The following is a 24,450-nucleotide window of genomic DNA, read 5'->3' on the forward strand; positions in this document are numbered from 1 at the left end:
CCAATAGGGGTGCTGAACTTAAGTATTTTTTAAGTTCCTAGAAAGCATATTCATGTTCCTTGGTTCACTCGAATCTTTTGTTCTTCTTTAAGGTGTTGTAGAAAGGCTTGCATCTCTCTGAGGATCTTGAGATGAACTTGTTTAGGGTTGCCACTCTTCTCGTTAGTCTTTGAATATCTTTTTGTCGTGAATGGTGATCTTAGATCAAGGATGGCCTTGATTTGCTCCGGGATTGCTTCAATTCTCTTTTTAGTCACCATGTATCCAAGGAATTTGTTTGATTTCATTCCAATGTGACACTTGGAGGGGTTTAGCTTCATGTTATATTCGTCTAATATATCAAAGGCTTCTTCAAGATCCTTGAGGTGATCTTTGGATTTCTCGGAGTTGACCACCATGTCATCAATGTAGACTTCCATGGTGTCCCACAGTTTCTCTTTGAACATCTTGTTGACTAGCCTTTGGTATGTTGCACCTGCATTTTTAAGACCAAATGGCATGACAGTATAACAATAGATACCAGTTGGAGTTATGAATGTCGTATCCTCTTGGTCAGATGGTTCCATATGGATCTATTGGAATCCTGCGGATGCATCCACGAATGTTGATAATTCATGACATGCTGTCGTATCTATCATGGAGTCTATGTGTGGTAGAGAGAAAGGATCCTTGGGATAAGCCATGTTAAAATCCGTGTAGTCTACATACACTCTCCACTTACCATTCTTCTTTTGTACCAAGACCACATTAGCTAGATACCTTTCAGAATTTCACCTAATCGATCATGTAACACTGTAAATTTTTCACTAAAATTTTTCATTTGAAAAACACATTTGTCTCATTATCACAACCACAAAAGTCTCATAAAGTATTAAGTTATCAAAACACATGTTCCAAAAACTATTCATAACACAATCCAAGATCCTCAAAAAACATATCTCCAACTCGGGTGTGTGTGTACAATCAAGTCAGTGCCTTCCCATGATCCTGAGAGGTGCCTGAAACACATAACACATAACACGGTAAGCACGAAGCTTAGTGAGTTCCCCAAAATACCACACATATCTCATTAGCCTCTCAGTGGGACCCTCCAATCCCACAACACAGGTGGACCCTCTGGTCCTAACTCGGTAAACTCAGAATAATGCACAACACAAATCACAAAGACATAATGCAGGATATCACAATACTCAATATACACACATACGACACTCCGATCACACAAAGATAAACACTCTAGGTAAAGTATAGGGAGAAGACTCACCTCATAAGCAATCAAGTAACAATCTCGTACACAAATCTCGAACTAGCCTCCACCTAACACATAAGATAATAATCTCTAATTAAAACTTAAACCACGACTCGAAATATCTAGGTTATTCTCTCTCTCAAACTCTTGAAATGGGTCGAAGACCATTTTACCCCTTCATGGTCCCCATACCCCCTGCCTTGACCAAACCCTAAAGTCAATAGATGTCAACACTCGAGTCAACTGTCCATATTGACCTGACTCGCCGATTGCATCTAGGTGACTCGCCGAGTCCCTCTTGTTCCTTCAGGAAGTCGCGAAAACCCAACTTAACTCATTGATTTGCCTCATCAACTCGCCGAGTTACCCATGTCTAGAATCATCGGGGGAAACCCTAGCTGACTCGTCGAGTCATCTCATTGACTCGTCAAGTCCCTTAAGTCAACTTCTCATTTAGACGTTTTAAGGCAGATCTACCATTCCAAACTCTAGATCTAGCCTCCCAAGGTTCGAATGTTACGTAAAGCTTCGATCTTTATGTTCATGCATGGCATATTTGCTCCATAATGCCAATATAAGCTCTAACTAAGGTGTTTAAGTACAATAACTCTTTTATGACTAGATAAAGCTGGGACCTTTGGACTCTATGGACCTCACAAGGTCTAGGTATGATGTCTCAATGCGTGGCTTGCACAAGTCATACAAAATCTCAAGGAAATATGGAAGCAACCCCAAAAGTTCCTCATTAACAAGACCTAAACAACATGATGAGCAAGGTGATGACTTTTACCTTCCAACATAAACTCCAAGTGAAAGAATATTGGATCTCATAGCATGTCCTCGTTCCTTGCTTGAATCTCACTTCTTCTCTTACAATGATTCACCAAAACACTCAAATATTAGCTCTATCACTCTCTCTTGGCTCAAATGGCCGATTAGGGTTTCGAACAGGGGAGTTGGGTAACCGGTGAAATGGACATGAGGACATGAGTTCCTTTAAATAGGTCACAAAACCAGGGATTTAGGGTTTCCTCACATAACATTAACTCGGTGAGTCAGCACCTTGACTCGTCGAGTCGATCATTAAACCCACGTGACCAAATTGAATTCTACTCGACGAGTTGGACACACAACTCGTCGAGTCACTCATGAAATCCCAAGATAATAAATTAATAAATAAATGAAATGCATGGGAGTCGGGATGTTACAGATCATCCTTGTTTTGAGAAGTTTTTATACTTCTTCTTGTATAACTTGGTTTCTCTCTGGTGCTAACTTCCTTCTATTTTGGTGTATTGGTCTGAAAAATGGTTCAATGTTAAGTTTATGGGTTATTATATTTTTTTCTATATCTGTCGTGTCATCATGCTTACATGAAAATGTCTTGCTTTTAGCTTTGAGGAACTTTATTAGATCATGTTCGATTTGTTCAGGCATTGAGAATCCTATGAGAATTTTTGGCTTCAGGATCCTCAAGGTTCAGGGGCACTACTTCTTTTATATCTTGTTCTCTTGTTTCTAGTACGTCTTGTGCCCCTAATTTAATTGCTATTCTTGTCGTGGTATCGTCGAGGCTTTCATCGAAGTCTTGTAGCATTCTTTGGATTCATGTTGATCTCTTATGATCTTTAATGTCCCCCATGGGGTAGGCATCATAACACACCGATGGTATCGATGGAACGGCCTTCATTTCGTGGATCCATGGTCCACCTAGTATAACGTTTTAAGACGATAATGTATTAATTACATAAAAACATTGTATAGAGTTTACCCCTCTATGTATATAGGTAGCTTTATCTCACCGACAATGTGTTTGGTTTCGCCTTGAATCTGATCAGCACTGAGGATCTTCTAACTATTTGAGAATCTAAGATGTTCATTATTTTTAATGCATCCAAGACTATAATGTTGACTGAGGATCCTCCATCGACAAGATCCTTTTGACAAAATGGTTGGCGATGTAAAGAGTGATCACCAATCCATTATGGTGAGGATCCTAGATGTCTTGTCTATCCGCTTCGTCGATGGTGATCTCCTTCTCATTTGTGATTGACATGTTATTCTATGCTCCCTTTTATTTCTCTGTTTTCAACACCTTGGCACGCCTCTTTGCTGCAGAATAAGAGGTGCCAAAAATGTCAGATCCTCCAGAGATCACATTATTTACCTTGGCATTAGCAAGAGGGGATCCTGGTCTGTTGAGGATCTTCTGAGGATACTGATCTTTCTCTTTGGATATCTCCTTTCTTCTTCTAAGGATTTCTTTGAGGAATTATTTGCCTAAATGGCAGCTGATCTCCTTCCTGAGAGATATCCAATCCTCTGTGATATGACCAAAGTCTTCATGGTATGCACACCATTTGGACTTGTCTTTCCAAGCGATGTATTTTTCTCCTTTTCTTGGCCATCTTGCTTTGTTTCCAAGATCCTGCATAGCAAATATTACACCTAAAATAATCACAAAAAACAATAGTCAATAATTTTAGGAAAGTCTTCTTCCTCTCCCTCATCTTCAAGGGCGTTAACCCTATGATGGTTGGGTTTGGAATATGGTTGTGACTTATAGGATATTTGGGCCTAGGAGTTGGCCTTTGATATTGCCATATTTATACCTATTTTAAGGAATATTTAAGTACATTTTTATTAATAAGTTGGTAATTTGTCTAAAATAATGGTACTTATGAGCTTAAATGTTATTTGCAACAAAAAAGAAGACATTTTGAAGAAAATGGACTAAAAGTGTTGAAGAAAGAAACTTTGGGAATTAAAAGATTAAAAGAGAAGAAAATCTGGAAAAAACGTTCTCACAACGTGAGAATTAAAGGATTCACGACGTGAAGAGCTAGTTCTAGAAGATATGTACGCGGGTGAAGGAATCCTTGACGGGCACGGTTATCTACAACTCACGACGTGAATTTCTTATTATTCACGATGTGAATTTATGGATATCAGCAACTATATAAATCCTTGACCATTATGAATAGAGGGGATTTTTTTTGGCTAGAAAGAGGAGTTCCAGAAGACGATTTTGAGGAGAGACAAGTTCTGGGAAGAGGCTTTCAACACCAAAAAGAGTGAAGGTCCATAATTTAGTTTATTTTTGTTAATTAAGAACATTTCTTTTTTATCACTTCAATTTGTGTTAGTTTGTTAGTTGCTATGATGAGCAGCTGAATCTAGCTACTCTTGTTTAGCTAGATGAAGCTTCTAACTTATGAATAGCTCAATTTTTATGGATTTATTTAGTTGGTAAAATTGCTCGTGTTTGATTTGTATAACCTAGCATGCTTATGTTTGTTTCTCTAATTGCTTGATTGCATGTTCTGTGTAGCTTAGTGACCATTAACTGCATGAACTTGTTTACCTAATGATTTAGTGAACATTGAATTGTTAGAGCTAGGATTGACCAATCTTAGTTAGTAATTAGAGTAAATAAGCTTAGTTGTGCTAGAGAACGTGTATTGTGACTATAATTGCGTTTATATAACAAATCTTATATAGCATATTTACATTCATAATTAGTTATGTGTTTAACTGTGTGTGAACATACATAGTTTGACATGAATTAGTTAATTATTGGTAAAGTTAGAACTAAATTACTAATATAATTAAAACCAACTCAATAATCCATAATCATTAGCTAGCCATAAGGAATAAGTGAATTCAAACTAGACAAGAGTGTGTTTTTACTTATTGAATTTGAGTTAAGTTCATCTGATCTTGTAAAATCAGATAAAACCCTTTTTAAACTTGTTAATAATTAGGTTAATTTAATAGTAAGTAGATTAATTAGTAACACCGTTCCCTGTGATCGACACCCGCCTTACCCAAGTTATACTGTAATCCGACTAGGTACATTGCCTATAAGTGCATAGTTAGTTTAAGTTTGTTAGGTTATAAATATTAAAATTAGTGGGTACTTTTGTGCACATCAGCCTTTGTATTGGGAGATCATAAGAGATTGGTGGGTTGCTCCTATTTTGTATCTCCTTGCCTTCTCCGATCCTTATGAACCTTAATGCTCTACTCCTAACTTCGTCCATCCTTTTGCATGGAGTCATTATAAGATCTTCGTAGAAAGAGGATTCCTTCTTTAAGCCCATTTTAAATGCTTTAACTGCAGTCACCATGTCGATGTTGGGGATACTCAAAACTTCTCTGCCAAACCTATTCGCATAAGTCCTAAGGGATTCTTTAGGATCCTGGACCACCCGATAGAGATCACTAGTGATCTTTTCGAATGTTCTGCTATAAGAGAATTGATTGTCAAAAAAATTAACTAAATGAGAAAATGATGTAATAGAGTAATGAGGAACATTAAGAAGCCATTTTAAAGCTGATCCTGTTAGGGTTGAACCAAAACCCTTGCATAGGCAAGCTTCTTTCAAGTGAGTGGGGATGGGAATGATCACTGTCCTTCCCTTGTATTGTGCCACGTGCTCCTCAGGATTTATAGTCCCATCATAAGGCTTCATGATGGGGGTTTGGAAGAGCTTTGGGACTTTGGTATCAACTATTTTCAGAACAAATCTTGAGATCATGTGGCTTGTGGGGGATACTTCTGATACAGGTTGAACTACTCTAGGCACGCTTGAGTCATTTGTCTTAATTGCTAAAGCTCCTTAACCATTATCGGGCTTAAACCTGTATTAAGGTCCATAGAGTTAGTGGTAAAGATATTATTATTAACGGGGTTACCAGGATCCTTATTATTGGGAGTAACAAAGGTTTCATTGCGATCCTGGGTTGTATGGGCTTGCTCTCTTGGAGTTCACCCCAGGCGAAACAGAGGCCAGTATTGAGGATCCTATCTCACAGAAAATCGTTGAGGACCCTGTGTTATCGAAGTTTAGGAACTTGGGTTAAAAGATCTAGGGTACAGGTTCATGAGGCTTGTGGGCTTCTATCCTTATTCTCTCCATATCCTTGAGAATTGTCTTGTTATCCTCCTAATGTTGGCCGACTTCTCGTTCTCGTCTCTTCATCATAGTGAAGATTTCATTGTTGGAAATCGGCACAGGAGGATATTGGAGTCCTTGGGTAGCGACCAAAAATGTGTTTTTTGGTGCTTTTGATGCTTTCTTGGGAGCTCCAGCTGGAGGTGGTGGAAGGTTTTTGGAGGAAATGTGTGACAACCTGAAATTTACCCCGTCAATGTAACCGTTTCTCCGTTGATAAAGCTCGTTTTATCAATTTGTTCCGTTAACGTATTGAATTAGGTTAATTGAATTAAGACTTTTATTATGACTTCATGAGTGTCCAAACGAATTAGGAAAACGTGAAACACCCTCGATATCCCCTCGAAAAGTTTTTCGTTCACGACCACGTCGGGTTACGAACAGTTAATCGGGTACGGCCATAAGCTCCGTTTAACATCGGTATCGGGTAGATTTCCACCGGGCCGCAAACTCAAACCCTATATAAGGGTGAGTGGACCTCCATTTAAAGATTTTACACCCTCTTAACACATACTCTCTCTAAAACTCAAATTTTGATCCAAAAACACCTCTTTCAAGCTCCAAACTTGTAAGTAATCTATCTTAGTTTGTTGTTTAGCTTGTTTAGCATGCAAATTCGTGTTTAAATCATCCAAACACCTCAAAGTTATGTGTTTACAGCCATAGAGCAACCCCAAACCACAAACACCCATAAATGGGGTTTTGAAACCCCAAAACCCTTCCAAATCACTTCTAGTGCTTAACTATGACTTAAGGACTTGCATGTACGAGTTTAGAACACCATAAACTTGTCATTTGGGGAGTAAACATGAGTTTATTGCCCAAGAACGTTTTTGGACCGTAAACACTCATTCATAGACTGTAAACACCTTTTAAGGTGTTAAATTGCCCCTTAAACACCTCATATGGCTTGGGTTAATGTCTAGAACCAACCAGCATCGAAGTAGGGACCTTAAACATCAAAGAAACCATGAACTTAAGAGATTACGGCGGTAAAACCCCCCAAGGATTGGTTCCTTGTCCGTAAACTCCCTTAAGGAGGTCAAATGGTGCCCTAACTTCCCTTCATGGCTTGTATATTAGACTAGAAACATGTGTGCTTAACCTAGAACCATCAAAACATGAAGTGAGGGGACAAGTAAGAGTTTATGGCCGTAAACTCTATGTTTACAGCCGTGAACTCCCCAAAGTGGTCTAATTGAAGACCTAGTCACTTCCTATGCCCTAGAATTGAACCTAGCTTAATTCCACAAGTGTTATAAGACCTTTGAGCAACCAAGAACACACCACCCATGAGTTTATTTTCGTAAACTCATGGGGATATGGTCATTGGGCAAAAATCTCCTCTAAGAGTTTACTCTTGAAGAGTAAACTCCCTAACTAGGCCCTACACCCCCTTAGATGCAACCCGTATCATTCCTAACACTTGAGATAAAGTGTTTTCACACCTCGGAGTGTATTATCTTACTTAATTAGTAGTTCAATGTATAATTAGATACAATTATGTATCTCTTCATGTTACATAGGATCCTCGCGCGTGTTCAAGCCCTAAACTGACACTTAGCATCCTACCCGACACATTTCTCATCTTGTGAGTTCATACCCCTACACCATTTTCTGTGTTTTTCATGTTTCCAGGGGGTGGGAATACAAGCAAAAGTACAAGAAAATCTTGTACTCAAATTTATTATTTCGTATGAAATGTTTCATGTTCAGTATGCCTTTAACACTGAAAACCCGTATTAACCAACCGTTTAAAATGCAGAGTTAGTTTCAAACTAATTGCAAAACTCATTATAAAATGTTATATTTTATATTTCACAAAGGATTTCATGCCATTCATAAAACAGGATTTGCCGTATTATTACTTGTAAATTCGTTATTCTTAAGATTGGAGACACGTCCTTAGTAACACTCCACAGAGATACGTGAGTGGAGGACTGCCCCTGTAACCAGAATCTCCTAGAAGGAGAGCGTGACTTGAGTGTATAGATCTATATAGGGATGACTACCCCACACCTTGCTGCTAGCTACAGTGGGACCGACAGGTCTACGGGTGACAACAGTTATAAAATGATACTGGCCTTCTGCTTGCCATATCTAGTTTATCGTATGGTTATAGAACTCGCAAACTTAGATAATGGAGATTTACTTTTAAGTAATAAAGAACTTAGTAAATTAATACCCTTAGGAATTAGTTTACTACCTACTTATTTATTTTATATACGTGTTAAAACTAATGTACTTTTCAAGGATATCCAGGCTTTCAGGATGCTTCACTTAACGCTACAAGTATGGTAGATACTTGTACACTTCATTCCGGATCGATAACCAACCATCAACTTTTAAGGAAAATAAGGGTTTTTCTAGGATAACTTAAATTTTCATAAACAGGCTGTTTAACAAATGGATAAGTAAACTTCTTTTATAAGAAAATATGGAATTTTCTTGGATAACAATCTTTTCATAAAACCAAAGGAAACTTATTCATTTACCAAAAACAAACCACTTATGAACTCACCAGCTTTATGCTGATATTTTTAAAACTGCTTGCATTCTCAGGTTCTCGTTAGATAGGTATCCCGCGTTCTTTTAGACAAGACGGAGCGTATAGAAGTCTCGTCTTTACTTTTGTTCGTACTGATGTATAAATAAAACATGTATTACTTTGCTTTCAAACAAATGTAAATATTCCTAATGTAATGTCATGTTTTGTGTTTACTATGCTTGCTATGTACACTGGTTGTGATACCTTACATGACATCCTCCGCCCCGGAACGTTTCCGCCATCGGTTTCGGGGTGTGACAAAATGGGAGGAATTGAGGAAGAGGAAAGGGTCAATTGTGTGTAAATGATTTTTCGAAAGATCTTAAACACCACGGCCCCGTGGTGGGCACCAAATAGTTTTGGTTAAAAGTTACACAAGTGAAACTCAACCAAATTGTATGAGAGGTTGTGATGTTCAGTATAAACAAGTACAAAATGATGATCAAAGTGACACAAGTGTTTTACAAGGAAAGCCCTTGATCCTTGCTAGGATCTCTGACACAAAACCATGGGAGGTGATAATGATCACCCCTTTATGATTTTATTGATTGAAAATGTTGATTATAGAGATGAATCTAAAAATGGAAGTATAAGTATCGTAGATAAGCTCAGTGTGCTCGTTGTGTGTGAAATACAAGTGTTATTTATAGTCTAAAGCAAATAACAAGAAGTCTTATAATTTTGGGATCCTCCAAGATCAGCTTATAGAAGTTATTTGACTTGGTATTCCAAGTCTTTTGCATGGCCGAGATGGTTCTTTGTTGAGAATAAGTCTTTATCTTACTACTTCTATACATGTGAGAAAAATAAAGAAGCATATAACCGTTATATATGTTAGGAAAATAAATGATAATAATCAGGATCCTGAAGTATGTTTAAGGAACCTTAGGTTTGAGAATCCTAAATGTAATTCCGGGATCCCGATCCTAAGAAGAGGCAGTAAACTTTTGGTGCTAGATTTATGAAGTACAAAGGAAGGAATCAAGAGATCTATTTTTTGTAATAGATCTAAAGGTACGTAAACCCTAATTCCTTGTTTTTGAATTTTATGGGGCTCAAATTAGTTTTGTTATTCAAGGAATGTTGCCATCAAAGTATTAAATACATAGATTCTTTTAGGTTACATGTACGCTTCTTAATTGTTAAGTGATTTTCTATATTGTGCATATTGTCGTAACCTGAAAATTCAAAAAATTATGGGTTAAGTGCTTAACCCATTAACTTGTTTTGGGTTATTGCCAAGACTTGAAGAGTTGTAGATCATGGCACGGTGGCGGGCTGAAAAACATGTATTTTGTCTTTCAGTCACCACATCACGACCATGAGATTGATCACGACACAGTGACTCGGCTATTGATTTTGACCATTAACCAGATTGACTTTTGGTGAAATCGAGAGTTTTAGGTTGTGTTCTAAGGATTTAGCCATAATTGGTGTTTAGGCAGTTTGTAGTACCAACCTTTACTTCTCTGTAAGATGTGGTGTTTGTTTGCTTGAACGTGTGGTGAGTTTCCTCACTACACTATATATTGTCGTATGTATCCTAGTGTGTTAGGATGTACTTAACATGTTGTGTGTTGTTAGGTATGTAGACTTGTATACTGTTACCTGTGATGTTGAATTATCTTTTTATTTTTAATATGCATATGTCAACATATTTATAAAGGGCTAACGTGTAACGTCCCAAAAATCATAAGGAAAAATTTTCATTTTTAAACTATTAATTCATATAACATTTTGTTTCCAAATCATTCAATATGAAAATTAGTAATTAAATATCATACTAAAATCTCAATTAGTAAAATACAGAATAAACTTTGGGGGATGTTGTGCAGCCACACCGACCCTTCCCTTCCGAATTGGAAGTGCATGAAACCATAAACATAAACTGTAGCACAGAGGTTAGTGAGTTCCCCAGAATACCACATAACATACATATCATTGGGCCTACCCCGCACATTGGGCCCAACCCATAATAATGGACCTAGCCCTTCCCAAACATTGGGGCCAACCCGACATACATTTAGGCCAAGCTTGTCATACGATGGGCCTAGCGCAACATACAATACAAGAGTCATAGAGATAGCTATCATCCTACATAACATACATTGGGCCTAGCCCTTCCTTATCCATGGGCCTAATCTAGCGTATAATGGGCCTAGCACAACATACCATGCAAGAGTCACAAAGACAACTAGTATATCACAAATCCTAGTGGGCCGACATTGGTACCTTCGACCCATGGGTATAGTGTGGAGACTCACCTCCCAGTTTGAAAAAATAGTTAAATAGGTCCCTGCTCTGAATATCAGCTCTACCTGTCACATATTCATCAATTAGTGACCAACCTCACATACAACTCAAAATATCCTTAAGTCAAACTTGGTCAAATCTAGGTCAAAGTCAAAAAGTCCAAAAGTCAAATCTGGTCAACATGGTTGTGAATGCCCAACGTTCCCAGCTTGTACACTTGGTGTACATGAGTTTAACCAAAAACGTGATGGCTGACCATGAATACCAACGTTCCTGGGGAACACCCAACATACACAGCTAAGTTCCTTTTTCTTGTTAAGAGCTTAATCCTTAAGCTATTTTCCCATAATCCAGATCCAGTCTGAGAATAATGTCCTTAACCATAAAGTTTTCAACTTCATGGTCTACCATGGCCATTGAGTGCCAAAACACCAAAAACCTAACCACTCAACCCATTAAGATCTTGAAACTCATGCATGGGAGGATACTAACAATCAACATCACATTTTAATGGTTCCTAATAACTCCATAATAGATAAGGTTTCTAAATTTATCCATTATAATGGTCCAAACGACCAGGATCTAGTCTTTAAGTCTCAAAGGGACCAAAAGCTCATCTTTTGCAACTTAATACATTAAGTACAAGTCTCCAACCTTTAGATCTAAATCAATATGATGTTTAGATGGATAAAGCTTCCAACTTTATCCATAACAAATCATAAACTTTCTAGATCTAAATTTTATGCACTAAAGTGAACAAATGCTCATAACACCCAAAACTAGCTAGATCTAAAAAATACATCATCAAGATTAAGATTTTATATGTCACACCTCTAAACCGGAATGACGGAAACGTTCGGGGTGGAGGACGTCATGTACAGTATCACAACAATTGCATCATATTAATCAAAGTGAACACAACCATTACATTGAATAAATAAGGTATTTACATATGTTCGATACATAGTTTGTATGACATCAAAATGTATAACAAAAGTATAAAAGACGTGACTCTAAAAGCTCTGTCTTCTCAAAACCTGAGGGTGTACCTGTCTATTGGTTCCCTCATAATACAAGTGGTTTTGAAAGTGTATCAACATTTAAGTTGGTGAGTTCATAAGAAGGTTTTTGTACTGAAATCTTGACTTTGAATCTTTGAAAATGTTTTTATGTTTCTCAAGAAAATCCAATATTTTCTTTGGTCACTATTTGTGGAATATGTGACCAATTAAGTTAGTATTCAGAGTTATGTCCTATCAGAGATCTTTTTCAGACTATGAGGTAAGTTTTCCTCTCTATACCCATGGGTCGAAGGCACCAATACCGACCTGCTAGGTTATGTATCCTAGTTATAGGGTAGTACTATGCTAGTATATGGCTGATTAGTAGATCTGCATGACTATCCGTATTTTCTGCTTCTGTGTTTATGTTTATCTGTTACATATGTTGACATATTGTGGTTAGGTTGAGGCGGTTGTAATGCCCGTGTTTTTAGGTTAGGCATTAATGTTGATGTAATAGTCTATGTTAACCTTTTTAAACCATTTTGAAATAATAATAAAAATGTATTATTTAAATATTATGTGTTTTATGCTTAATTGTGTGACTTAAATGAATTAAATCTAAAAAATAATTGATAAAATAAAATGTTAGATAAACTCAATAGCTATGAAGGAAGTTGTAGGGATCGTGACAAGGTTTCCGAATATATAAAGAATGCCGAAATCCGAGTTATAAGGAAGAAGTTATGACCTATCGAAGTTTCGTGACAAAACCGGTACGACACTGCGTGACGTGAATAGTGAATTTACGATAGAGCGATATTTAGCCTTAGTGATCTAAATCAAAGTCGTAGAGTTCGTTAAACCGAGAGCGTTCATAAAAAATAACGTCCAAATCTGACTTCGTATGAGGAAGTTATGATTTTTCTAAGTTTCAGCTTAGCAGTATGCAGCGCGAAGTTCGGATTTGAGATCGAGTGATTTGTAACCGAAACAATCTAGATGAGAATTGAAGATCTCGTCGATAGTAGTGCAATAGACGAAAACAGACATCAGATGAAGAAGTTATGAATTTCTAACGGAGTTTTCCTGTCCCAGCCTAATAAAAATAATATAATAAAAATAAAGTCAAAATTAGCCGACATAGTCTAAATGAAAGTTGTAGAGCATAGTCTCACCTACGCGTAGATATAAAGATTGTCAAAAATGGAGCTTGTATGCGAAAGTTACAATTTTTTGAAGTTTAGAAATGTGTAGTACGCCCAACATAATCGTGTTCTTGGCTACGGATGAGCGGCGTCGCAGCCTCGAAAGCCTCCGGTCTTATCCACTCAGTACGCCCAGCGTACGAGGCTTACGCCCAGCATACATATCGACAGAGGAGTACGCCTAGCGTACTATGGGGTTACGCCCTGTGTAATCAGGGGTTCAACACCCTATAAATAGAACATGAAGGCAGTCAAGTTTGGTTGCCAAATTTCTTCTCTCTCTCTCTCTCTCTTATATTACCTCGTTTTACGTGCAAGTTATACCCCTAAAGGCCCGGTATCATCCCGACACCCGAAGAAAGTCCCAACACTCTGAAGATCCCGAGAAGAAAAGAGTTTCGAGCCAAAGCTCAGCCTGCAAGAAGCCCGGTGTTTGTGAAGATCTCCCGGTTTCATCGAAGAATTACTACTTGAAGAGCCGTAGTGTTGTCCGATAACCATCTTATCAGGTGAGTGTATAGTCCCTTTCATATACACGATTTTAATACAAGTATTGATGAATGTATTATATATATGATATGTGTCTAGTTGCTTTCTGATAATACACATATATGAATGATGCTCTATGAAATACGTGCTATGTGATTATATACTATTTGTTATGTGGTATGAGTATTGAATGAATATGTTATACAGGTTTTAAGCTGTATATAAACAAGTATATTTTATCTACAAATATGTTGGGTAGAACATGTGTAGATAGTGACGTGTAATGAAATAAAAATGATGAGAGGCCTCGATGTGATTGTGATCTAGTTGTCCAGCAGAATATGGATGACGACCACAGACTTTTCTAGATAGTTCAGTGGAATGCTGGCAGGCTCATAACCTGTAGGTGTAGTGAACTTGGGTGTTCATTTGCTGTATTTTATCCCCCTTATGGTTGCCTTTAGGACATTTATTGTTGAGGAAGCCCCTTTGCAGTAATGTCCATCACGATGCAAAATTCTAGATAAGGTCCCTTGTTATAGTTGTTTTAGGGACGTAAAGTGAAGATAATGGGAATGGGTAGTCGGGTTATTGTTGGTTGGTGAAATTAAATATAATTATTTATTGTAGGTTGAAAACCCTATATGCTCACTAGGCTCCCAAGTCCGACCCACTCAGTTTCTTTGTATTATAGGTAGTGGCCCGAGAGCATAAGTTGGAAAACTTGTGAAGATATATTTGTTTATAGACTAGTAGTCTTAAATAACTGTTGTAAGGTCTATGTTGTACTGTTTATGCTTTTGGTCTGTATCGGAACATGATATCCCGAGTTTTGTTATATAATGAAAATATATTTCTTTAAAAAATGCTTTGATAAACTTTATTTTATCATACTGTGTTTTGGGGACAAATTCCGCAACTCTTTTAAATCAATGGATTTACTCATAAATCTTTTAAAATACATAAATGAAACTGGTCTTTTCTTGCCGTGATTTTGGGGATGTCACAGTTGGTATTAGAGCATTAGTTTAATCGAACTAGGAATTTGTAGGATTTCTAGACTTAAACTTAGAATGCTAAGTGAAGATTCTGAGATAAGTGTCTGTTATATTTTAGACACGAGCACTAGTTTATTTTAGGAAAATGCCTAAAATTCTTTTAGGTGCTAAATGTTATATGTTTTCCATATATGATATTATTGTTGGATTAATGTCTAAGTCCATAACTATAATTGGTAAGATTTGATCCGACCCGACATGGTCCATTTGGGTTGCATGGCATCATGCACTTGGATAGACTATAATGAGAGAAATAAGACACTTATGGTTATTAATATATTATAAGTTCTAGTATACTAATAATAAGAATAATAAGATTATTTAATTAGTATTGATCAACAATTAATCTAGGATTAATTAAGTGATCAAAAGAAGACTAATTAAATATATGGGTTGATTGTGTAAATCATCCATGCTTGTATAGTGGGCTAATGCTCCATGGATTATCTAGTTGAGCCAAAACCCATATAATGCTCCATGGATGCTCCATGGTGTATTTGAACCCATGGATCCAAGGAAATGGAAAGTCATGACAATTAGGGTTTGCCCTAATTGTAACACTATATAAAGATATTATTCTTGACAAAATCGGCACTAGAGATAGTAAGAAAGGGCTAGCCGATTTTCATGAAGTGTAGATTTCTCTCAAGTTAATCCAAGTGTATTTGGTGTTGTGTGAACCATTTGAGGTGTCACACTTGGGGCACTAGGCACTCAAGCTTGATGAAGACATTCTACATCAAAGAGGTATGTATTCTATCTTGTTATATTGATAGTTTTGTATGCTAGATTAGGATAATACCTTGGATGTTCATATTTGCATGTATAATAGAGAAAACATAGATCCAAGGTATTTAGGGTTGCATGTACACTTAGGAGTGTTAGAATGCTCATAACCCAACAGTGGTATCAGTGCCTGGGCTTGTTTTCTTGTTATACTTGCAAATGGAGCTGAAAAATCGAGTTTTGATGCTGTCTGCCCAGCAGACTCGCTGAGTCCATGAAGGGACTCACCGAGTCCAAGGCAAAAAGCATCCAACTCGCCGAGTTGGTTAGTGCACTCGACGAGTTGGACCCCCAGACAGCATAAATTCGACTTTTTTGGCTGGAATTGGACTAGGAACATTACCCTAAGATGTTTTTGAACTTATAAACATGTTTTTGATGTGGTAATTTTCATGCTAATCCAATTTCAAAGATAATTGTCAATAGATTCATGTTTTGTATCAGTTTAAAGGTTAGACTAATTACATGAAAAAGTTTCATTTGAATTATCTTGTTCTTATGAGTTGCTTAGATTAATAGAAAAGTTGAGTGAAAAAGTTGTTTTCAATCCAAATTAATCTAAGAGTTGATTCTAAAATGTGTTTTTGTAACTTGTCCTCAAGTTATATGAAAAGTCACATTTAAGTTTCATAAAACTCATAAAAGTTGGCAAAGGTTACAAAATGAAGAGTCTAGTTCTAATTAATTGGAGTTATGACTCCATAATTTGTCCTCAAGTTATGGAGGACCAAGAGTCTCTTCATTAAATAATAAATAAAAAAAAGTGTAACCTTAATTAATTCCATAAGTTATAAAATATAGAAAAGTTTTTTTTTATTAGTTTAAAGTCTTCCATAACTTGTCCTCAAGTTATGGAACTTGAAGAGTTTTTGGATTAAAACTACTTTAAACACATAAGTTATGGAATTAATTAGTTTTGAATAGTTTCAAAAACTTGCCCTCAAGTTTTGGAATTTGTAAAGTTTTCTCTTATAAATACTTTAATTCCAAGTTAGCCCTTAGAATTTTTAAAAGTTAAAATTCAACCCTTATACTTTATAATATTATAAGTTAATAATATATATATATATATATATATATATATATATATATATATATATATATATATATATATATATATATATATTAGAGTAAAGTCAGTCTTACCGCTAGTACGCCTCATTCACGAAGCCGGTCTATAAGGTGGGTATAAGGTTGTTGCCTATAAAATGGCAACTTAATGGGTGTCCACTCTCACCCACCGCTTGCTTGACTGGTGGAGGGTCGTTAGCCGAATGGGTTTGACAGGACTAGAATTCTCCCTTCATTAAAAGTATTAATGATAAATACTAAGTAACTAAACTCTTATAAATACCCAATCTTAGTTACTTAGGAAAATGTGAAGAAGGTGCTAATCCATGAAATTACACTTTTCACTTTGTTTAAGTCGGTTAGTGGAGCGTGTGTGGTTAACCGGCACACTAACTTGGACTTAACAAGGTAGGTAAAGGGTGACTTAATATTTATCATAGTATCGATGGAGCGTGTGTGGTTAACCGGCACATCGATTAAGGGGTAAACACTTAAGGGTACCAAGTAATTTAAATGGTTACTTCACACCTTGTTTTATGATCCTCGGCATCCCAGTCACAAAACCTGAAGGGCACACTCGAGATTGAAACATGCCATTGAACAGTTCAATGAATCTCAAAAGATCTAGGAGTTTCAAAACCAATTAAAACCTAATAATACATTTCGTTTATCTTGGTGGAAATTGGTGAATCGTCATTCACCTACCTTCAAATATTTTATAGCTTGGATTATGGCATCCCTCTTCTAAGTTATAAAATAGATTGTTGGGTCCTAGCCTTAATATTTCATATTGGGTGTATATTAAGGACTTAAGATCAACTATCTTGAATATCTCCCAAAACATGTCCGGTTTAGACATTTATGATCTTCCCAAATCTCTTGAAACAAGCTTTCCTAATGAAGATGATGTCCCATGGATATAATACTTCTTTATCCTCCTCCAATTAATCTCCCTAACCCACAAGTTCTTGAAAAGTTTAAGGTCACTCAAGCCCTATTGGCAAGGCAATGTCTAGGTGTGATCACATCTTGGAGATGTAGTCACATATTGACAAGCTGGGAGAGTTGGGTGTCAAAGTCTTGAGAAAGTTGGTGGTTCAATCACTTTCTAAGTCACATAGTGAGTTCCTTTGGGACACCTATGAAATAGACTATGACAAGACCCTTAATGATCTTATCTATTTGTTAAGATCAACTTTCTTAAAACTTGATGGACATTGACAATAGTGACACAGGAAATCCAGAAAAGCATTCTCTTCCCAGAGGAAAGGGATCGGCCATAGTCAACTCGGTTGACCAAATGGTAAAGAGAAAAAGATAAGTTTGTGATAGTCTCGTGTACCATTATCAAAGGGTCCATATGTTTATATTGCCAAAGGAAGGGGCATTGGTTGCGAAGCTGCCAAGTTTACCTAAGGATGTTAAAGTCAATAAGTTTGACTCTACTTCAGGTAAAGTCCACTATCTAACTCTGTTAAGTTTCTATTATGAGATTCTTGATATATGATGAGACTGGGTCACATGGTGATGTTTAAGAATCAAAGAAAAGTGAAGAAACTTAAAGAAAAGAATATGTTGAATCTGATCGCGTAGATGGATTTCTATCGCGTAGTTTGAAAATCGGATTCTTGAGCTACTTCTTACGAGTTATGAGATATTGCTTAGGAATAGATAACAACAAGTTTTCATATGGATTGTAAGGATAGTTTTTTTTTTCGCAAAGTTTTTAAAATAAAAGGAAAAAAATATGATGATTTTATTTATTTTAAAAATATCCGTACAATGGCATTTGAGAAAAAATTGTTGCTTATATGATTCCATTAATAGCAAGAGTGGAAATATGAAATTGATTCTTTCATTTGTAGTAATGTCTAAATTTACCAAATAAAGGAAAGATTCTCATCACCCAAGTCTCAATTGGACCAGAACTTGGAATCATGCAAGGTGTATAGCATGATGAATGAGAACTTTCAAGTATTGGAAAATTAAGACTAATTACTTGTTCACATGGATGTGTGAGTAATGTGAAGGACTAAGGGATTGAGTACACATTCTTGTGCACTGGTCAAGTCCACCACAAAAGATCGATAAGATTATTCGTCATAGTTTACTAAAGCTTAGTAAATATGGTTATACTTACAAGCTTGAGTGTAACTCTGAGACATTGGAAAAGGTTCCAATGTAAGGCAGAGCGAACAAGAAGAATCAAATTAGGTAGAAGGATAAAAGTTTCTCAAATCTGAAAAGATGGGAGAGTACTTTAGTATCAGTTTTTGTGATCATCTTAATGATTAAGAAACCATAGCACAATTAGTTCTCTAAGGAAATCTTAGTGCATTCTTATGACTAAGAAGAGGAACTTGAATTGTTGAAATGGTTAAATCAAGAAGATGAGTCATACTTCGTTCCAAAAACCATTTTGAGAGTCATACTCCAAGATTGTAACTTGAGTGACATGTCTTAAAGAAGGTTTAAAACACTTGTCAAATGTAGGAGTAAAAGTTTTCTACTCTTGTACATTTGAAATTGGTAAGTTATGATGTTTTGGATAAAACAAAGACCAACTTAGGCCAATTGTGTGAAGTGTTTGTCTTGATTAGAATCCACACTATCTCTTGGATGTTTGACAAGGAAGTCTTATAGGTTAAGAGGACAGTGGGAGTCTTAAAAGTCTTGAAAGTCTCAAGAACTAATCAAGAATAGAACCTGAAATTCTTCACTAGCACACGACTTGAGGTTTATAACCTATCGTGTTGACATACTATGTGCCCATTCCAATTAAAGTTGGCTTTGCATATGAGTTCTTAGAGTTCTCAATTGGTTGCACAACAACTTGGAAGCAATGGCAGGCCCTTGAGCTGCGAGGTGGCAAGAAGTTAAGATTGAGTTCAATCCATATGAGTTTGGATTTGTCATTATCCTTGTCTTGTGACTATGGTTTTGACAATTCACATGGATAAGAACACATACAGCATTAAATCTAAGTGTCATAAGATTTCTCTTCGATTCATGAAAATGATGGTGAGGAAACACTTTCACTAAGTAGATTTTAGTTAGATAGCAATTGTGATATTTGCATTCTCAAAGTCGTTAGTGGAGCGTGTGTGGTTTACCGGCACACTAACCTGGACTTGTGAGAAGTGGCAAAAAGGTCGAACCATTATGATTACGGCATCCCTCTTCATAATTGTTTAGACACACAAGTGTGCTATCTAAGGGAAGTTGTATGTTTTTGATAAAGTTTTATCAAAACAATCTAGTATAAGAAATCTGAACTTTGGTAAGAAAGTCAGCTGATTTCTGAGTACATGTCAAAGCTAGTGGGAGCATAAGTGTTATGCTAATAATCATCATGTTAGTGGGAGCATGATAATTATGATAACTATTGCAAACTAGCAATGTTAATTATAGAAAACAAAAGGTTTCAATTGGGAAAAGTTGTTTTGCTATAATTAAGGGAGAGGAAATTATACTTCATCTTAAATCTATAAGCTTAGATCGTGAGGTTTTAATCATTTAGTCAAGGAAATATATATGAATTTCATGTTGGAATGGCTCAACATAAGGAAATTCTGTATATGGGTCCATTATTTGCGTTCTTAAATTCGATTATGATTACGACATCCCTTTTCATAATCTGAATTATGAGAACTTAGCAAATAGAAATGGAAATGTTATAGCAAAAGACTGGTTTAGTCTTTATGTGAGACATCATGAATCGTGTCCCATATGCTTCAGATATAGGATCGATTACATGTGCTATATTCATCCTTCTAAAATTTTCCAAATGCCTGGGGCATTAAGAAGGTAAAAGGTTTAGAACTAGATATGACTAAAAGGATTAAACAATTGTCGAGGATAATATAAGGTTTACCAAAGATTGGTTGCTTAAGGACAGTTGGAAGTATAGTGATAATTCTGGAAGGACCATATTGACATAATCTGTAAGGAGGCAACTCTTGTTCAGAAGTGATAGTCAAAATGGAATCTGGAAATGTTTCAAAGTTAGAATTTTCAATCTGTGTAAGATTATGGAAACTTAATGCAAGAAGGATGTTTCCAAGGAGCCGATCTCCTTTGGAATGCTCTGTAATGGTTGTTGTCAAGACTTTATGACTTTGTGCATAACCATTACAAGAGGATCAATGCGTATAAGTTTAGAATCTAACAGATTTCAGTAAATGGCATGAATTTGGAATTCTTGCATTTGCAGTAAGGATTTAGGAGTGTGAAAAGAGAATCATTGAAGTTATGGTCAATTGATCTAGTTCACAAAGTAAAGATCATAGACAAACATAGTATGCATACTTGGTGTATGGCATGACTAGTGTTTAGAAAACATAGTGTACATGCTTGGAGCATGGGACAACTATTGTTTTAAATTCAAGAATAAAGTTGATAGCTGAAACAGTATACAATGAATAATGTGTAATCATATGGTGATAAATAAAAGGTGTTTTATTTATGTTCATAGGTTTTGATACCATATTGGATTCAATTATTATTGTGTTTCACTTTGCATGTTTTGACTTCCCGAATAAACTGGGTTATCCTTCCGGAATGACTAAGTTATTCAAACCATCCACAGTCGGTCATATGTTGGAAGTAGATATGAATTAAGACTGTCATGGGTTGGCTTGTAGAAGTCTAAGGTGTTGGAAAAAGGGCTACAACACTCATGAGTGCTCATAAGTTCTGAGTATTGGATTCAACCCGCGCTCATTGGAATCACTTCATGGATTTTATCACGAGTGATCATGAGATGATAATATCTTATATTCTTTAAACCTAGAGATATGAGTTGTTACTATGAGTTGGTTGTACATTGATTGCATGAAACCGCATTTGGTAACTCGGTGCTATAAAACGTGCCTTTGTGTATGATTCAACAAGTAGTAGAACAAGCCATATGAGTCGAAGTTTATCCATTCCTTTTACCTTCGGGATAAAAGCGATATCTGTGGGCCCTCGATGATTTGATGATGACAAATGGAAGTGCTCGGCCGGGCCAGGACTGAGTTGATTTGTTCAATTAGTCAGTCATCATAAATCGGAAATCGGGAAACAACAAATGGACAGAGAGAATGATTATAATCCATGTCTCAGTCCATATGATATCTAGAATGTAGGAATATATGATCCCTTATCTAATGGACAAGTCATTAACAAAGGTCAAAGTTCATCGACAAGGTCAGAGTTCGACAGAAGCTTTTGAGAGCTACGTTTTCCAGTTGGTTCCTGAAGTCATACGCAATAATACTTTTAGACTTATCCAAGTGGGAGACTGTTGGATTAATGTCTAAGTCCATAACTATAATTGGTAAGATTTGACCCGACCCTGCATGGTCCATTTGGGTTGCATGGCATCATGCACTTGGATAGACTATAATGAGAGAAATAAGACACTTATGGTTATTAATATATTATAAGTTCTAGTATATTAATAATAAGAATAATAAGATTATTTAATTAGTATTGATCAACAATTAATCTAGGATTAATTAAGTGATCGAAAGAAGACTAATTAAATATATGGGTTGATTGTGTAAATCATCCATGCTTGTATAGTGGGCTAATGCTCCATGGATTATCTAGTTGGGCCAAAACCCATATGATGCTCCATGGATGCTCCATGGTGTATTTGAACCCATGGATCCAAGGAAATGGAAAGTCATGACAATTAGGGTTTGCCCTAATTGTAACACTATATAAAGATATTATTCTTGACAAAATCGGCACTAGAGATAGTAAGAAAGGGCTAGCCGATTTTCATGAAGTGTAGATTTCTCTCAAGTTAATCCAAGTGTATTTGGTGTTGTGTGAACCATTTGAGGTGTCACACTTGGGGCACTAGGCACTCAAGCTTGATGAAGACATTCTACATCAAAGAGGTATGTATTCTATCTTGTTATATTGATAGTTTTGTATGCTAGATTAGGATAATACCTTGGATGTTCATATTTGCATGTATAATAGAGAAAACATAGATCCAAGGTATTTAGGGTTGCATGTACACTTAGGAGTGTTAGAATGCTCATAACCCAACAATTATTTGTTCGGATCTATGGTCTGTTGTCGACCAGATCTGGAGACCTTATGTGTGTAGGATTCTAAGTGTATGACGATGATATTAGAACTAGCATGTAAACATTTTGGATTGATAAGGATGATTTAATCATCTATCGTGAATGAGGATCCAAATTCACTTTATTTGGCGTGTAGATCAAAAATGGTAAGAACCAGAAGTGGAGTTGGAAACGTGAATGAAAACGGGAATCAACAACATGTGATGGAACAAGTATCTGTTGCAGTAGTAGCACCTGAGCCAATAACAATGGATGGTGTACAAATGATGATTCAAACAATGTTGGATCGTCAAATGGAAGAAACAGGACATCTGCTTAGGTAGAATCATGAAGAAATATCAATTCAAGTGGAAGAGCCTGAAGTGAATGGATGGCATTCAGAGGGAGGTAACTTTAGTGGGATCATTGGCCAAGCCAACCCACCGATAGTTAGACAAAATAACCACGATGGAGGAAATGATGGAGTTGGATGCAAGTACAAAGACTTTTTGACTTGCAAACCATCGACCTTCAATGGAAAGGAAGATCCGATCGGAGTTATGGATTGGATCTCAGAAATGGAGCTAGCCTTCATGACACGTGGTTGCAGAGGCAAGTTACTGACCACTTTCATAGTACATTAGTTTAGGGGTGGTGTAGTTTGTTGGTGGAACACTCTGGGGAAGACCTTAAGCCATAATGAGCCACTGCAACTGACATGGGCAGAGTTCTTGGTGCAGTTCAAGCGTAAGTTCTGCTCGGCCCAGAATCTACTAGAGTTGGAGAACAAGTTTCTGACATTGAAAAAAGGTAGCATGTCAGTTGACGATTACACTAACACCTTCACCGACAAAATGGGGTTTGCTTTGCGCATCATCCCAGACGAAAGTTGACCGGTATGCAAAGGGACTCCCATGGGAGTATGCGGTGCCAGTACGTCAGACACATACTCTAGAGGCAGCTATTTGGGCTGCCAAGTCTATTGAGGATATGATCAAGGGAAGAACCGCCAGCAAAGTTAAAGTTGGTGAAAAGAGAAAGTTTGAAGGAACTTCAGGTTCCAGCAAGAAAAGCAAATTTTCGAAGTCTAATTTGAAAAAGTTTGGAGGAGGAAAAGGGGGCGAATCGAAATGGTGTGAAAAGTGCAAGAAAAAGCACTCTGGGAAATATAGTGAGGAAGTGACTTGCTACAAGTGTAAAAAGACGGGGCATTACGCCAACGAGTGTTCGTCCAACAAGAGAGTGTGTTTTGGATCTAATGAAGAGGGGTACATTTCGAAAGACTATCCGAAGAAGAAGGAGGTAACTAGACCCAAAATTCCCCTAAAGCCGAAAGCTAGAGCCTTCCAAATAACACTTGAAGCTGCTAAAGAATAAGCTGATGTCGCTTCAGGTACTTTTCTCGTAAACAAATTGCCTGCCCAAATATTATTTGATTCTGGAGACAACTACTGCTTTAGTTCGCATGAACTTGCTAGAAAACTAGTTTTACCTATCGATAGACTAGATAATGCTTTATTAGTCGAGGTTTCTAGTGGCACGTTTGTACTTGTTATCCATCATATGAAAAACATCTTCATCGATCTAAATGGGAATAAGTTCCATGAGGAGTTATTGCCTATCGAGCTGAATGGTTTCGACATCATGCTGGGAATGGATTGGCTTAGTGCTAATGGCATCGAAATATTATGCAAAAAGAAGATAGTAAAAGTAAACCCACCAGGGAAAGAGTCATTTATGGTGTATGGGGACGAATATAGAGTA

General features: G+C 36.7%; 1 protein-coding gene across 1 annotated transcript; it reads right to left on the minus strand.

Moving 5' to 3' along the window:
* Positions 1 to 3,521: 3,521 nt before the first annotated feature.
* On the minus strand, positions 3,522 to 5,724 carry LOC145046480 (Gag-Pol polyprotein/retrotransposon). The gene is made up of 2 exons (XM_078994765.1): positions 5,244 to 5,724; positions 3,522 to 3,697 (listed from the first exon to the last, which is right to left on the minus strand). Exons 1-2 carry the CDS (start codon positions 5,722 to 5,724, stop codon positions 3,522 to 3,524), a joined length of 657 nt encoding a protein of 218 aa, XP_078850891.1.
* Positions 5,725 to 24,450: the final 18,726 nt, after the last annotated feature.

The sequence above is a fragment of the Lactuca saligna genome, chromosome 5 (assembly GCF_052625555.1).
Source record: "Lactuca saligna cultivar CGN05327 chromosome 5, ASM5262555v1, whole genome shotgun sequence".
Taxonomy (NCBI): domain Eukaryota; kingdom Viridiplantae; phylum Streptophyta; class Magnoliopsida; order Asterales; family Asteraceae; genus Lactuca; species Lactuca saligna.

Coding starts and splice junctions, on each gene's coding strand:
- LOC145046480 (XM_078994765.1), bottom strand. CDS start 5,724: ATGAAGCCTTATGATGGGACTATAAATCCTGAGGAGCACGTGGCACAA. Junction 3,698..5,243: donor GTTCATAAGGATCGGAGAAG/GCAAGGAGATAC, acceptor TGATTATTTTAG/GTGTAATATTTGCTATGCAG.